Raw genomic sequence first — 16033 nt, 5'->3', positions numbered from 1 at the left:
TGTGCTGCTGCCACTGAGCCCTGACTCCTCTGTGCTCCTGAGAAACTGCATTATCCTGATAGCCACAGGCTATGATCAGGACACAGAATCATCCAGGGTGGAAGAGACCTCCAAGATCAGAGTCCAACCTCTGAACATGCTACATCCAACGTGCTGCACCAAGACACTGCTTACAGGGACAGTGTTATATGCAATCGTAAACAACAGTAAAACAGAAACTTTAAACCCCCAAGAGCCAGAAAACAGCCCATCTTAACATGTGGAAGATCTCTTGCATCAAAGACAAACTTTGCCCCTGGCTGCCCCAGCCTGAATTGTTCAGCCTTGGAACAACAGTCCCTGCAGGCAAAGCCTGCTGCAGTGACTTCCCTTTGTATTGCCCCCCAGCCACCTCTGCAGTCAGACCCACCTGCTTGGCTGCCACCTCCTCGTCGCGCCCGTCCCCGATCACCACGTAGGTGACCTTCTTCCCAAACCGCGACACGATCCTCTCGAAGCAGCTCTCTTTACCTGCCAACACAACCCAGTGTTGAGGAGCCTTAGGCAGAGAGAAATGGGAGTCTGAACAGGTCCCTTCCTTCCAGAGACACATTCTTGTCTTACTGGGAGGGGATAACACCCAGTTTAGCTCCTGAGCCAGAAGCCATGACCAGCTGGACCACAGCATGAAATGGCACTTCCCACGTAAAACTCCCTGCTAATCCCCAGCACATGCTGCAGTGCCAGAGACTTGGCACAACCCCTTACCTATTTTTGTAGCACTGTAAATATTTTCAATGGGAAACACTTCGCCCAATCCATACAGGAGAACTTTGGCAAGAGCTGGCATCAATTGGGTGGTTGTGATCAGGATGTTCTCACAGTTTTTTCTAAAAGAAGAAAAACACTTGTTACTGCACATCTGTAGCCAGTGGTGCCACGGCTGCTCCAGGCAGCCTGCTCGGCTTTCCCAAGTGCCACATGCTTTGCTGTCCTGCTCTCAGGAGGCTTTTTAGGCCAAGGTTTCGTGATTTTTGCTTGTTTACTTCTGGAAGAATTCTCTGGCAGAAAAGTAATTTGGTGAGCATGGGGACCTTCCTAATTACAGGCGTTGCAGCAAAGAAATCCTAAAGGGTGCTCAGGGATGGAGTTCTTGCAGTCAGACACTTTGCCTCTCAGCAGCAGTGCTGCACGCGGACCCAAGGGCTGTGAAAGCCACGCACGCACTTCCAGGTTCCATACCTGGACTGGATGAGCAGCAGGGACTTTAATGCAGTTTCTAGCCAGGAATCTGTTAGCACTTCTATATCAGTCCTCAGTCGCTGCAGAGCTTCCCTCTTCTGCGGGCTAAGCAGGCCTGGAAGGTAAGGAACACGTGTTTGCCCAGCTGAGCTGGCAAGTCTGACACGGAGAGAGCTGTCCCCCAATGCACCAGCTGCCTGCTCTGCAATAAATAACACAGAACTGAAGGCCTCTGGAAGCTGGACTGTCTGTCTTGAAGCAGCAAGAGAAACCAGCTTCCAGTGACATGGATGAGCCCAGACATCCATCCAGGAGTCTGACTGTGGGGAACTGGGCAGATGCTTTTCTCCGATTATTTCAAAGATTTCTCAGGATAGAGGCAATCAAATGCACTTCTCTCATACAAAGCACTCACAGCAGCAGGGGTCCAAGCCCATAGAGCAGGGGAAAGAACTCCTGCTGTCACCCCCTCTGACATCATTCTTCCAAGGACCCTTTCCACTTTAACCCCTTTTATGTATCTTTTTTAAACTGCCCTCCTTTATTTTTATTCCCATGTTTGTAATCTCTTTTCGATATAATTTTCTCCAAGCCTCTAGTTTTGAATTAAAAGCAGCCAGAAATGGAGTCCATACAGTCAAACTTGCTGCTATCAGTAAACACAACAAGAAAGGAGCACATGGAACCTGCACCTCCCTTCCAGCTGTGACATACGAGCTCCCTCATTCCAGTCCTGTAGTGCACCAGTCCCCTGCACTGAGGCCATGGAGGGACCCACAGTGGGCTGCACCCACAGCTGCTTTACCATGGGCTTTACACAGGTCCTGAAAAACTCTGCATCCAGGTTTCCCACATGCAAAATACAGAATCATGGACTGATCCCTGCCAGAAATCAGGTAACTCCAGCACACTGAACTGCAGACTTACACTGACAGGTTGAAAGCTGTAGTTTTGAACACCTGGTTTTTAGAACATTTGTCCAAGAAAATGATCTATCAAGTGGTTTTTTTGTGTAGGCAAAGGGTACCCAAATCCACAACCCACCAGGCCGAGTCACCCTGCAGGGTGAGCTGCTCCAGCAACATCCCTTTTCCAGGGACAGCAATGCAAAGATTCAGACTAAACAGAAAACTCATCTCCATTTGCTCACTGTGGTTTGCATCATTATGATTGCTTTGGAGCTGGAAAGGAAGCAAAACTGAAAGGTTTTAAGTGATACTGTGAAAAGATAGAGATGTCATGTCAGACCATGGACCCAACAGCCCAGGGGTGACCACTGTTTCCTGACAATGACATGACAAAAAGCAGACTTTGTGAAGACATGAATGACGCCTCCTGAGAAGAAGGGCAAGTGAGTCATTCAGACCTGTCCTGAGCAGAATGCCAGGCAACCTTTCATACTAAATTAGCAAAGGGACACTATATGCACCACAACTTTGTTAGCTCCAGGACTGACTGACCATCCCTATCTCCGTGATAACTCACAGCCTGCACTAGCATGCTGTTCAGTTTTGGAAGATGTACTCTCTTGGATTCCATGGAAATTTGATCCCAGTTAGCACTGGGAGAATGGTTTACTTCTCATGTCCACACATTCAGAAAAGCCAAAACTCTGAGGAAGGACAGTCTGGCCCTACAAGCTCTGTTCAGACCTCGGTGCAGGTGCCCACTCACCTCCAACATCAGCCTTGTATTTGTTGTAGATCTCGCGTACCCTGCGGTAGCGGAAGGCCAGTTTCCTCATCCAGTCCACTCCCTGCACACCAACCGAGGAGCTGTGGTTTGTGTTGCTTCCTGAGCCACTGAACCCATCCGTGGAGAAGTTGTAGTTGCTGTTGCAGGAAAGTAGATGTGTTAGCTGGGCCACAACAGCAGAACTCTTGCAGCATTTGCAGCAGCGCTGACAGCAGCCAGAAAATACCTGGGAGAGGAACTGCACAGGCATCAGGGCACCTGGAGAACAGAGCCCAGCTCCTACAGGAACACACTGATATCCAACTACAGCTGCTGCTGGCTCTGAACTGCTACACTCATACAATTCCCTTCACATTCTCCACTACAAACCTCTCCTTTGCCCTTTGGCTGCTCACTCCTCTGTGATATTGAGCATCCTTCCTACTGGCCTCTTTCTCATCCTGCAATGATAAACTCCGGTACAGTATCCTCTAAACACAGCATCTGTGCCTTTCCATCACAGTTGCAGCTCCACAAGCAGATGAGCTGCTTCACCAGCTTATGACTGCAGGAAACAAGTCCTGCTTCACCACTTTCCCTGTATTTCTTACTCCCTGACAGGCATTTCTCAGATGATCATGGACTCACAGAATGGTTTAGGTTGGACAAGACCTTCAAGATCATCTCATTCTAAACCTCTGCCATGGGCAGGGACACCTTTCACTATAGCAGGTTACTCAGAGATCCATCCAACCTTGTCATCATGAGATCTGGAGTGCAGGTTCTCCATTCCTCATATGTCACTGAACACAGAGGCAGCATTCAACTGTGGACAATATAATTCACAATCTAATTTCAAAACTTTGTAAGTCTTCAAAGAAACAGCCCCCAGCAAACAAACATCGTTTGCCAGGTTTCATTCTCTGCACAAAGCTGACCTCCCTCCCTTAATTCCATCTGGGTGTCAAGTCCCCACAACACCCGATTACATCAGCAATACATTTCCTGCATTTGTCAGTACAACACCTTAGATCTTGGCCATTGTCATCAGATGCCACATCTTCTATGTGTACCTGGTCACACTCCTATTAAAGGAAAAAAACCAAAAATAGTCACACTGTGGTAATTCAGAAACATACTAAAATTTGCAGATTAAAAAAACTGTGATATAAACCAATCCCTTCACACTTCCCAACAGCAACAAGCCATTCCACACCACCTCCACAAAACCCACAGAAGTTCCACTGGCTCCATCTGCCAGTATTGGCTTTTACTGCCCAGCTCTTACAGGTCCTTGCCCAGACTAGGACCCAGAAAGGGCTGAAAAAAGCATGTTTATATGACATTTTGACCTGTCTGCAAAAAGAGAACTTTGACACTCCCTGAACAGGTTGGACTCAAAGTTCACATGTCATTTGAAACCCTTCTGTCACTTCAGAAAAGCAAAACAAAACAAACCAAGAATATCCCAAAATTGCATTATCTAGTCAAGCATTGCTATTCCATTTTCTCAACACCAGGTCAGCAGAGTCACAGCAGGAACCCTGAAGGAACAGCAGTGTAGTGGCACTGCCATGACTCTGGTGCTTAATGCAGCTGATTTAACCCACTAACCTACTGATTTAACCCACCAACCAACACCTACTGCAGCACATGTTGTGGCTGAGACTCAGCTAACATGTCAACAATTCCCTTTCCAGCACAAGTGTTTTCCTTAGGGTTTTTGTTGTTTTTTCCCCTGAGGCAGGGAGGTAACTCATGACCACCTTGTCAAACTTTACTGCTGCCAGTAGTCACAGCCACAATGGAAATGTCATTTAAGTCTCTGTTTGCATCAACAAAATCATCTTGTTTTCCCATGATGTGCATCAGTGATGCACCTACAGCTAACTGTTCTGTGTTCATATTCAGTTTTTCAAAGCAGGGCGGGAATGGGAGGGCAGCAGGGGTTTGCAGAAAAGAAAAAGGGAGGGTGCTGTGGACCTTCCATGTGTACAGCACACTTGTCTATGGCAGCACGTCCTTCAAAGCTGTTACACAGCCCATGTCACCTCTTGTATTCTGTCCTTGGCTTAGTCACAGCCTCTGAGGACTGACATCCTCAAGGTCATCTTGTCCTCACATCTCTGGTCTCCATTTCAAAACAGGATCAGTGGAAGCAAAGTACTCACCAGTCCAGAATGCAAGTACAAGACAGAGCAGACATAATTGCTTTTATCTGTGTGGGTTCAAGCAGAAACCCAGCAGAACCTGAGAGAGCTCCTGACACTAGAAGGCTGCAGAATGGGTGTCTTAGGTAAGACTGCATCTCTGATTTGGTTGTGCTTACAACCACTTCAGCTTTGTCAGACTGTCATGTTTCAACAATAACAGGCTCTGAAGTACAAGAGCCCTCACAAACAGTGTCATTCAAACATGGTAACGCAGAGTTCTGCCTTTGCCATGTACCTCCAAGTCATTGAAAAACAAGTGAGTATCAGCGACTTCAAAAATCATCTCCTCCATGGACAGACCTGAGCCAATCACTAGAGTTGGATCCTGGCAAAACACAAAGAGAAGAAGTAAATCCACTGTGGGTACAGGCAGAAGGGAATTGTCATAAATCTCTCATCGGTTAAACTGCACAGTTTCCACTCTATATCAAACCTGAGGTAATTCCAGCTACAATCAATGGTGTGAACTACAATTTCCCTAATATTTTAAACAACTCCATTGAAAAAAAAGAAAAATCTACATTCTGGTGGATTGACCCAAATGTCAGTCTGGTTCATTGACTCAAAATGTAACAAAACACTTCAGTGCTGAACAGGAGGGACTGATGCATTTTCACAGTCAGCACGAACAAAACATTAAAAAATCTACAATATATTTTGAAGGAGAAAACCCCCTTTCCTCTCCCTATGTGCTAGGATCTCAGTAATTCCTAGTGAGGATACAGTTCAACATTTTAGGACTTGCACTGTCAGAAGGGAAGTGTTGGTGATGTCCATCTCCTAGCTCTGTATAAAGCCAAATTTAACATTCTTTCTCCGCCCCAAACTGCCAACAAGTTAAAAGTATCACCTTATATATTTAAAACTAAATGTATTTTTCTGTTCCTTTTCCAAAGATTAACATTTAATTCTGCAAGACAGAAATGTTTGGGGTTTTTCCCATGGAAAAGACAGTATTACCTTGCCATATTTTTGAGCATAAGACCCTGTAAGAAGTGAATGGAAGATGATGATGGTCTCATCCAGGTCCCAGAGAAACACCCGCTGCAGAGAGAACAAAAGAAGGTCAGAGCTGAGATATTCCAGGCACTGAACTACAATAAAGGAGCCAGTTTTAGGGTTAATTTTGTGCTTAGCTGCAGTATGCTTTTAACAAGTATGAACACCACTTCTCTTACAGGCTGAACACATTCAACTCTGCAATTTTTTGCAGTGGAGTTTATATACTGCCACAGAAGTGCATACTCAGACTAAAGTTCTCTTGGTCAAACTATGTCAAAAGCTTCTCTTGCTTTTATAGTTACAAAAGCAAAAGCTTAGAGTGCTAATGAACTTCAGAGCCTTGCTGAGGTAGGAGTGATCTGAAGAGCACCGGGTACATCACCTCGATGTTTGCCAGAGAAATCTTTGCCATTCCTCAGAGCAGCCCATCACTTTATGTATAACAGTGTCAGTACAGAGAGACTTTGATAAACTGGAGAACTGGGGCAACATGTGGGGTGGAATAACCTGGTCCAGGCTGAAGGAGCTGGAGGGCAGAATGGACACAAGTACAAGCCAGCAGCACTCTCTCCCTATGGATGAGATGACCTACGTGCTGGAGTGTGCCAGCCTAAGAGACAGAAGGTGCTGTCTCACCGTACTTGGCACTGGGAAGGTCACCCCAGATTGCATCCACAGTTCCAGGGGTCTGTGAGGAAAAAGGAGAGCTGCCAGCAAAAGGCTGTCAAGATGGTCAGTAGCCCAGAGGAGAGGCTGAGGGAGCTGGGAGGGATTAGCTCGGCAAAGAGGAGACTAAGGGAGATCTAACAGCAGACCACAACTATTTGAGAGGGAACTGCAAAGATGATGGACACAAACACTTCTCAGTAGTGGCAGATGGAAAACTGCCACAGAAAAAGAAGGGGAAATTTGTAGGTTGGGAGATTCCACTTGGAGACAGAAAACCTCCTTCCCTGGGTGGGCACAGTACTCAGGAAAGATCACTTGGTACAGGATCTCACTGTCTCACTGGCATCACTGGATGCCAGCCTTAGAGGTTCTCATGACTCAGGTAGACAAAGCCATGGCTCCAGTGCTGGGGACAGCCCTGCTCTGAGCATGTGGCTAGACTGGAGACACCCAGATGTCTCTTCATTGACACCACTAAGATTCCAAGACCCATTTAAGTGATGCTTGTCAAGCACAAAAGGAGAACTCATTTGAGCCAGTTCTCAGATAACATGGGTCATGGGAACTTCCCAAATTATCTCCCAGTACAGGAAAAACATGGACCTGTTGATGTGGGTCCAGAGGAGACCACAAAAATGATCAGAGGGATGGAACATCTTTCCTGTGAGGAAAGACTGAGACAGTTGGGGTTGTTCAGCCTCGAGAAGGCTCTGGGGGGAGACCCTATTGTGGACTTTCAACACTTACAGGAGGTTTATAAGAAAGATCATATCATCATAGAATGGTTTGGGTTGGAAGGGGACTTTGAAGATCATCTCACTCTGAACCCCCTGCCATGGGCAGGGACACCTTCCGCTAGCCCAGGTTGCTCCAAGCCCCATCCAGCCTGGCCTTGGACACTTCCAGGGATGGGGCAGCCACAGCTTCTCTGGGCAACCTGTGCCAGGCCTCCCCACCCTCACAATAAAGAATTTTTTTCTTAATATCTAATCTAAACCTACTCTCTTGCAATTTGAACCCAGGGGGACAGACCTTTTAGTAGGGCCTTAGTAGTGACAGAACAAGGGGAAATGGTTTTAAATGCAAAGAAAGTAAATTTAGACTAGATGTAAGGAAGACATTTTTTACAATCAAAGTGGTGAGGCCCTGGCACAGGTTGCCCACAGAAGCTGTGGCTGCCCCATCCCTGGAAGTGTTCAGGGCCAGGTTGGATGGGGCTTGGAGCAACCTGGGATAGCTGAAGATGTCCCTGCTCATGGCAGGGGGGTTGGACTAGATGACCCTTAAAGGCCCTTCCAACCCAAATCATTCTATAATCCCCATTCATTTCCACAGAGACAGAATGAAAAAAAGAGAGGAGAACTTTTACCACCACACTATTCTGCAATGCGACCTGTAGAAAACAAGATTACTATTTACCTCCAGTTCACTGTCCTGTGAAGAGGAGGTATCTGCTTTCCTCTTCCCTCTGTTCTTCCCAGGGATGTTTTTTCTTGCCTGCTCATCTAACTCTTTACTTGCTGTTGCTCTTGATAATGAAGGACTTGTGGATGCATCTCCTAGAAGAAAGAAATCACACAGCTCTCACCCCCTCATGTCTCAAAACAAACACCAATATAGCACTGGCCACAAACTCCCTTTGCAAAAGGTAAGACGTTACCTCGCTATATGGATGCAGTAGTAGTTGAACCTTACTAGAACATAAAACATGATTTCTTGGTCCCATTGTTTCAAAACAGCTCTGTCTCCTCAGTGCAGTCCCCCAGGACTGAGCGACTGCAAAAGCTACTGCCTGCAGAGCAAAGCCAGAGCAGAGCACCCTCTGTCCTAAGGCCTGGAACCCTGCCATCAGTTCACTACCCTGGAACTGCTTTATATTCAACTGTTTCATTTAATAGACAATTAAACATAAAAGAGTAACAGGGATGATGTTAGTCCTGGAGACACAGCCTTGGCCAAGCAGCACGGCCATGGCTGATGGGAATACAGAGGTTGTTCTGCTACTGGTAAGAACATCCTTCCCAGGGAAAGAATACACCACCTCCAGAAAAATCGCTGCTTTGACGTGCAGGGTATTAGGACCATGACAGTCTATGAATCCTTTATTACCAGCTCAAGCAGAAGAGTTAACATCCCAGACACCTGCCTAACTAGGTCCAAAACAGGACCAGACCTGTAGCAGGATGGCAGAGGGCAAGGGGGCTTGGAAGAGCTTGAATTCAGTCTGGGGTTTGAAGACAAGACATTGCAGTTCCTAGGAAAATTAATGCAAAATGGTGAACTTGGAGAATTCCTGAGCTAAGAACATGGCACTGAAAACATCAACAACTGGGCCGTTCCTTGCCCACTGCCTTGAAATGAGAGGTCAGTTCCTAAGGTTTGGTTTCCAGCAGCAAATGAACTAATTCTCATGGGTAAATCTGCTGTTGTTCACCTCAACTAGACGGCAACTGTTTCCTGAAAGAGGGCAAGTGCTTGGAACCCCACACTTCTTGATGTACAAGATCACAGCATGGTGTTTGTCACTCCTGTCAATAGCATCCCATCAGGTAAAGGTGAGAGAGGTTTGGAAATTCACTGAGTTCCAGACTATAGATTTGTATGCTTGTCTCACTGGCAGCCACCCATTCCTGCTTGCAGGGTGCATGACTGAGCTGGAGGACTTGGCAGAGCTCAGGTGCTCCTGGTGGACTCGGGGAAGATGGAGGAGGCAAAGTGCTGCAAAGGCAATCGCTCAGCACCTCACGCAGCAGGTTGACACCCAGCCCCTCTCCAAGCAAGAGCCACCTACAGCCAAACCACACACACCCTCCTCTTCCTCTGCTTCAGTTTTTATTGCTGAACATGACAGTATGTAGTATGGAAAATCCCTTTAGTCAGCTCAGGTCAGCTGTCCCAGCTGTGACCCCTTCCAGGTTCTCGTGCACCCCAAGCCTGCTTGTTCGGGAGTGTGGAGGGGAGAAAGCCCTGATCGTGTAAAAGCACTGTTCACCAGGAGCCAAAATACTCTGTGTTATCAGCACTGCTTTAGCCAGGAATCCAAAACACAGCACCAGCACAGCTGCTGGGAACAAAGTTACCTCCAGCCCGGTCAGACCCAGGGCACCAACAAAAATGAACGGAATCTGGATTTTTTTCCCCAGCCTTCCAATCTGCAAGAGGCAGATTTCAATTTACAACTGCTCAACAACACTGGAACAATCTCATAACTCCTTGCACAAGACACTGGAAGAAGCACTCAGTCTTTGCTTTCATCCTTGGTTAACTTAGGAAACTATTCTTCAAGAAGAAATTTTAGCCAACACCCCTGAAGCTGGGACAAAACCCAGCATTGGTGAGAATGGTCAAAGGTGTGACTTCTCTAGAATAAGCAATCAAACCTTCTCAACACACTTCCTACTTCCCTAAAATCAGCTAAAATCTTCTCTACCGGACAAGTGCCCATGACTGACTGCTGTGCAGATGCAGATGTGCTCACAGTAAAGCACAGCAGAACAGCTCTCAGTTCAACCAGGGTTTGCAATGATGAGGCAGAGGAAAGGAAGGGATGTACTGCTGGGCATGTCAGAGACTAGCACAGTGAGAGGGGATGGCTGAACCACAGCTCCTGAAAACGCAGGAGCAGTCCCAGAGGACTCCCACAACTGGGCCTGGCTTCTGTGTCAGGTCATCCGAACACGTGGCTGTGGGAGGGAAAGATGCAGCAGGAGCTACTGAGACTGAACTGCCCTGTAGCCCAAGCGAAGGCTCAGTCCCCAGGGAGCTGCTGCTGGCAACTCTTCAAGTCACCCCTAGCACTCCTCTCCCTGGGAAATGCAGAGCACGTGGTGAGTATCTCAGAATCTGCTACGTGAGTTTGGCTGGCCCACCATAACTCTGCACACCAGCGAGACCAGAGCCAAGGAAGGCAAGTGGCCCATCCGGGCCAGCATGAAAAGATGGCACAAGTACCTCTCGAAGAGGAGTTTTGCCCACGCCTGCCCCCTGCACTGTTGGCACAGGTGCTTTGCAGCCCCTGTTGCAGCCTCACCCGAGGGGGGTCTCTGCGCTGCCCGCGCAGGCGCCGCCGTCGCCTTCTCAGCCGGGTACGTGGTGGTGGCCAACGCCAGGCTGTCCGTGCTGCTGTCTGCTGGTGGCACCACTCCGAAGCCTGAGCTCGGGTAACACGTCTGGTACTGACTCTGGCCAAGGATCGTGTATGTAGGATATTCCTGTTGGAGGAAAGCGTTAGTGGTGGTAGGATACTTCTTTCAGAAAACACTCTAATCAGGATGGCTTTTGTGCTAGAACATCCTGTCAAAGGAAAATCCACAGTCTGACTTTATGCTGTTTCTTTCTGCATATGTAAGACATATCCCAAAAAGGGCTGGGAGCTCTGACTGCCCAATGACCCCCATACAAGCAGGTTTTGCAGAGGAGGCCAGTGATCCCAGAGCCACTCCTCTGCCTCCAGTGTCTGCAAAAATGAATTCATAATGAGTGATCTGACAGTAGTAGGGAAGTTAAGTGGATGCCAAAGTACCAGTGCACTCTGTGCTCTGGAATGTGTGGTTTTGTCTTGCATTTTACTTCCTGATATCAGATGTACTGACAGTGACAGAAAGAGACTTAGACCCTGGCTGAGGGCACAACCCCAGCCACGAGAGCTACAGGATAAACAGCCATTATTCATGTCCTGACTTCATCAAGTAATTATTCTGCATGCTGTGATAAAAGGTGTCCATTTATGAAAGTATTTATTCATTTAGGAGATCAGTGAGCACATGGAGCTGTGCTTGAGGATTTTAATTTCTGATATGGATAATAAAAAAAGCAGTGACCCCAAATGTCATGTCACACTGTTCTGGCACATTGTGCTCTCCTGATTGCCTCAAAGAACAACCTGGGTTTGTGAACCAGGTACCTTGGTTTGAAATACTGAACAAAAGTCTTTTTTTCCTCTTACAGTTCCAAGCAAGTTTATGCTAACGAAAGAACTTTAAAAAGCAACAGCATTAGCACAGAAGTGTTTTTGTGCATCCACTGCATTTTCCACACTTCCTGTATTCTCTTTCTGCAAAGTTGGACACTGAAGGGCTCCTTTGTATATCCAAGCACTCAGAATGGCAGTTAACCACTGACAGGGCTGTATTATCACTCACAGAGGTGACAGGCACGAGAAAGTGCTCTGTGCTAGCTTGCAGGGTTGTTTGACTTTATTCTACTCTAGCACCGCCAGAATGTACCTCCTACTTTACTGGGTTGGGGGTTTGTGTACAACCTAATTTCCTATTCTTGCTGAGGGAGAACAAAGGCATCCAAAAACCATCCACCCCTAATCTTCCCTGTAGGTTAAGTCCTCAAAATAGTTCTATTGTTTCTTCCAACACTGTCTCTCTCACAGAAATCTCAGTTGAAGACTCACCTTACAATCTGCAGATGAGGCAAGAGCTTTGAAAGGATGAAGAGAGTTTGTTGCAAAGGTCAAAGGAAGAAGCATCATGGTCAAAGAGACAGCAAGAGTGATTTAGTGACTTTAAGTCACTGAGCCCTGCAACTCCAGTACCACTGTGCTCCATTTGAAGCGATGCAAATACTTGGTGTTCCCATGTTAATTTTGAGTAATGCGTTAAACAAAGGTGAAAGAGATGCTGCACATAAATTTACCAAGGAAAATTTACCTGTGAGATGCTGGCTACTGCTGATGTGGAAATATTGACAACAGTTGAGGATGTAGAGACTGGACTGGCATTTGTAGTTGATGCTGTAAAATTAAGAATTACTGCATTAAATGCTTCTAGAAAAGCTCAAGAGACGAGAAGCTGTGAAATAAATACTTACTAGGCAAATGTGCAAGCACTTGTGCTTCTAGCAGCACTCTGCTGCTAATAGCCAAAAAAGGGATGGGGTCTATTTTGACACCAGTTACATTTCAACTGGGCTTACAGAGAAGCTGGTTTACTCTTCAAAAAGTCCTTTCAAATGGTTCAGAAGCTTTTTCCCTCCATGGCTGCTAAGCAACTGGTGTAGTATTAAAAAGGTTTCACATTTTTACTACGTTTTGATAAGACAACAATCATATTCTGATGTTCAATCAGTAGCAGTTAAAAATTAATCAGAATAAATCAATAAAAAGGATGTGAATGTGTTTAATCAGTTCTGATAAAAAAAATTCTCTCGGCATTGAATTTGGCATATTTAGTCTAATTAGATCAAAAAATTTAAGGAAATGGTAGGAGTATTTCAAATAGTAGAAAAAGAGTGTTTCCTACTGGAGAAAGTGAACATCTCTCCCCACATCCCTGTGAGACTAGAATGGCTTTTTGGATGTGACTTTCTGAAATAATCTGTCAACAGCTCATAGGACAAATTCTTACAGACATGTAGTTGTTAGTATGAACTTGAAGATGTTTAATAGCCTTCGTGTCATTGCATTCAGTTCACACAAAATACAGAAGAGGCTGCTAGAGCAACATTTGGAAACAAGTTATTTAGCAGATTTTGGGGTTTTGCATCCACAGGGCCACTCCATTAAACATTCTGCCACACAGGGTTTTGGGACCCTCAAGGATAACAACAAATAATGAAATCAGCACAAACAAAACCAGGACGTATAAAATCAGGTGCCACCAAGAATTATTTTCTTTTCTAAGCCACCTTCCTCTGCACACAAATAAAACCAAAAATCACTTTTAGATGCTTATGTAAAGACTTGCACAAGTCCATGGTATCCCCTACTTTACCATCACTCTGAAAAAAGCCCTCACTTTCTGCAAATACCACCATCCAGAATTCACCCCAAGAACTTGAGCTTCCAAAGGCATCAGTCCTGCTGCCCCAGGAAAAGAGACCCACCATGAACTCTTAACCAGTGTATGCTGTGTCATGGCAAGCACAGATACCAGCTGGTGGCTCCTGGAAAATGTAATGAATCCAAAATATGCCTCAAAAAAGAAGAGAAAACAAAGAAACATATTTTAAAAGAGGTGCAGAAACACGCAGTATTTACAGGAGGTGAGAAATGTGAAGGGTGGCATCTCTGTGGAAGCAGAAACAAGTAATTAGCCCCTGGGAATCCCCTCATAGATAGGAGCAGCATTGTTCAAAATACAAGGGAGAGAATTTTTGGGGGAGAACATTTAGAAAAAGGCAAAAAGGCTGCATTGAACAGCAATAATGGCAATGAAGACACTCAAGGACCTACAGTAACTACACAGCTACAAGAAGCCCAGCTGTGAGAGCCAAAGGACCCATCACAGACATCCTCGTAAGCAACTGTTCGAGAACACAGGGGGCAGTTTCCAAACAAAACTCCTTCCAGCTACACCTATGGAAACTATTAAGCCTGTCATGACCTCAAGAGAAGGTCTCCTCCTAGGCCCCTACAAAGTCCAGCTCTCCAGAAAAGACCTTTGCTAACCAAACAAACCTGCCATGCAGCCAGGGCAGAGGAACCCTCTGGAAGATAGATTATTCCACTACAGAAAGCGATTCTCCTCTGTAGTGCTCTGCAGAGACTGCTTCTCCACTGAGATTTGATTACAGAAGTTAAGAAATCATAGAAAAAAGATTCCAAGGTTTGGCATTCTCTCATATGAACTTTATTGTTTATCTTAACTCTGGTCTCCCTCCAATATTCTTTTTAATTACCCTGTGTCTATACAATACTACATATCACATCTTTCCAAACAGTTCCCATCACACAGATGAACCAATTCTTTCTGCATTGTGGGTCAATTCCTTTTACGTGTGAATGGGCCAGAACCGTGCAAAAATATTTGGCACAGATTTGCCAAAAGGGACCACTTCAAGGTCTCAGGTTTCAAAGATCATCTTCAAGGCATCTTGCCACACAGGGTGTGGCATGGGACATCACTGGGACATCTGCCATGGGTCATGTTGTGCAGAACCATTCCTGATCCTTGGCAGCTAAAGCAGGGCTATAAAACACGATAATTCATTCTGTCGGTGAGAATATGGGGAGTAGGGTCACACTTGAAGGAGGGGAGTATTTCCAGTATTGTTTTCTTCATGGTATCAATGTGAAAAGTAAATTAAGGATAAATGTTACACTGGGTCATTGCCTTGAAGATGCCATGACTCTTTCTCCCCCATTTCCAGACCTCATCCTCAGACATTACATCCATACCTCCCCTGCCTTATTCATCCCAAACTGTTTTGCTTCAGTCATTTTATAAGAGAGTCAAAACCAGATCCATGCACCGAAATTCCCCTCCCATAGGTCAGCAGCATTGGATAACTGTGTATCACCCTGATGATTTGAGTGGAGAGAAAAGACAGATATTCCAGGGAATACTAATAAAGCAACTCTGTTCACCCTTGCAGCTTCTCCTCTCCACCACCTCCCTCGCACCACCCCCTGTACTGACCTCATCCCTTGGTTGGCTGCTTGTTAATTTGATGAGAATCCAAAAGAGGAAAAGTTTCCTGCGAGTGTGCAACAAGTTCTACCAAAAAGTGACAGCATTTACACAGCTGGGGTGACTTTTGCACACTCTGGGGTGACTTTTGCACACTTCAGAGAGGAGCCTGCAGGGAAACTCCTCACATCACACATTGTCCCAGCAGCATGGATTAAAATTCTTCTCCTACAGAGAAGGATTCCATCTCAGTAGAAGCCTAAGAAAGCTGGAGTTGTTCAGTTTGCAGAAGAGAAGGCTCTGGGGAGACTTTAAGGCCTTTCCAGTGCTTCAAGAGAGCTGGAGAAGTACTTTGTACAAGGGCCTGGAGTGACAGGACAAGGGGGAACAGTTTCCCACTGCCAGAGGGCAGGGTTAGATGGGATATTGGGAAGAATTCCTTCCTGTGGCTGTGGGGAGGCCCTGGCAGAGGTTGCCCAGAGAAGCTGTGGTTGCCCCATCCCTGAAAGTGTCCAAGGCCAGGTTGGACGGAGCTTGGAGCAACCTGGGATAGTGGAAGATTCCCTGCCCATGGCAGGGGGTGGAACTGGATAATCTTTAAGGTCCCTTCCAACCCAAATTATTCTGTGATTTTATAATTCTTCTGCAGAGCGAGGCCTGATATGTCTGTCCCCTCACCGATCCCCAGGGATCCACCTGCTCCCCATGGGACATCACTGGGACATCTGCCATGGGTCATGTTGTGCAGAACCATTCCTGATCCTTGGCAGCTAAAGCAGGGGCTATAAAACACGATAATTCATTCTGTCGGTGAGAATATGGGGAGGAGGGTCACACTGGAAGGAGGGGAGTATTTCCAGTATTGTTTTCTTCATGGTATCAATGTGAAAAGTA

The 16033-nt window shown here is 46.2% G+C and overlaps 1 protein-coding gene across 5 annotated transcripts in view; it reads right to left on the bottom strand.

Annotated features, from left to right (window-relative positions):
- The window catches only part of EYA3 (EYA transcriptional coactivator and phosphatase 3), a 55762-nt gene that overhangs the window by 3788 nt on the left and 35941 nt on the right, over positions 1–16033 (bottom strand). For all 5 annotated transcript variants that reach the window (XM_027666498.1, XM_027666496.1, XM_027666500.1 and 2 more), the window contains 10 exons: positions 12440–12522; positions 10810–10990; positions 8199–8338; positions 6069–6152; positions 5344–5433; positions 3922–3980; positions 2896–3053; positions 1222–1336; positions 748–869; positions 410–510 (listed from right to left, as the gene is read on the bottom strand). In XM_027666498.1, the coding sequence (XP_027522299.1) occupies positions 410–510; positions 748–869; positions 1222–1336; positions 2896–3053; positions 3922–3980; positions 5344–5433; positions 6069–6152; positions 8199–8338; positions 10810–10990; positions 12440–12522 (1133 nt within the window). The remainder of the gene's footprint in view (positions 1–409; positions 511–747; positions 870–1221; positions 1337–2895; positions 3054–3921; positions 3981–5343; positions 5434–6068; positions 6153–8198; positions 8339–10809; positions 10991–12439; positions 12523–16033) is intronic.

The sequence above is a fragment of the Corapipo altera genome, unplaced genomic scaffold, assembly GCF_003945725.1.
Source record: "Corapipo altera isolate COAL_440 unplaced genomic scaffold, ASM394572v1 92, whole genome shotgun sequence".
Taxonomy (NCBI): Eukaryota; Metazoa; Chordata; class Aves; order Passeriformes; family Pipridae; genus Corapipo; species Corapipo altera.
This window is presented reverse-complemented; position numbering and strand designations above follow the sequence as displayed.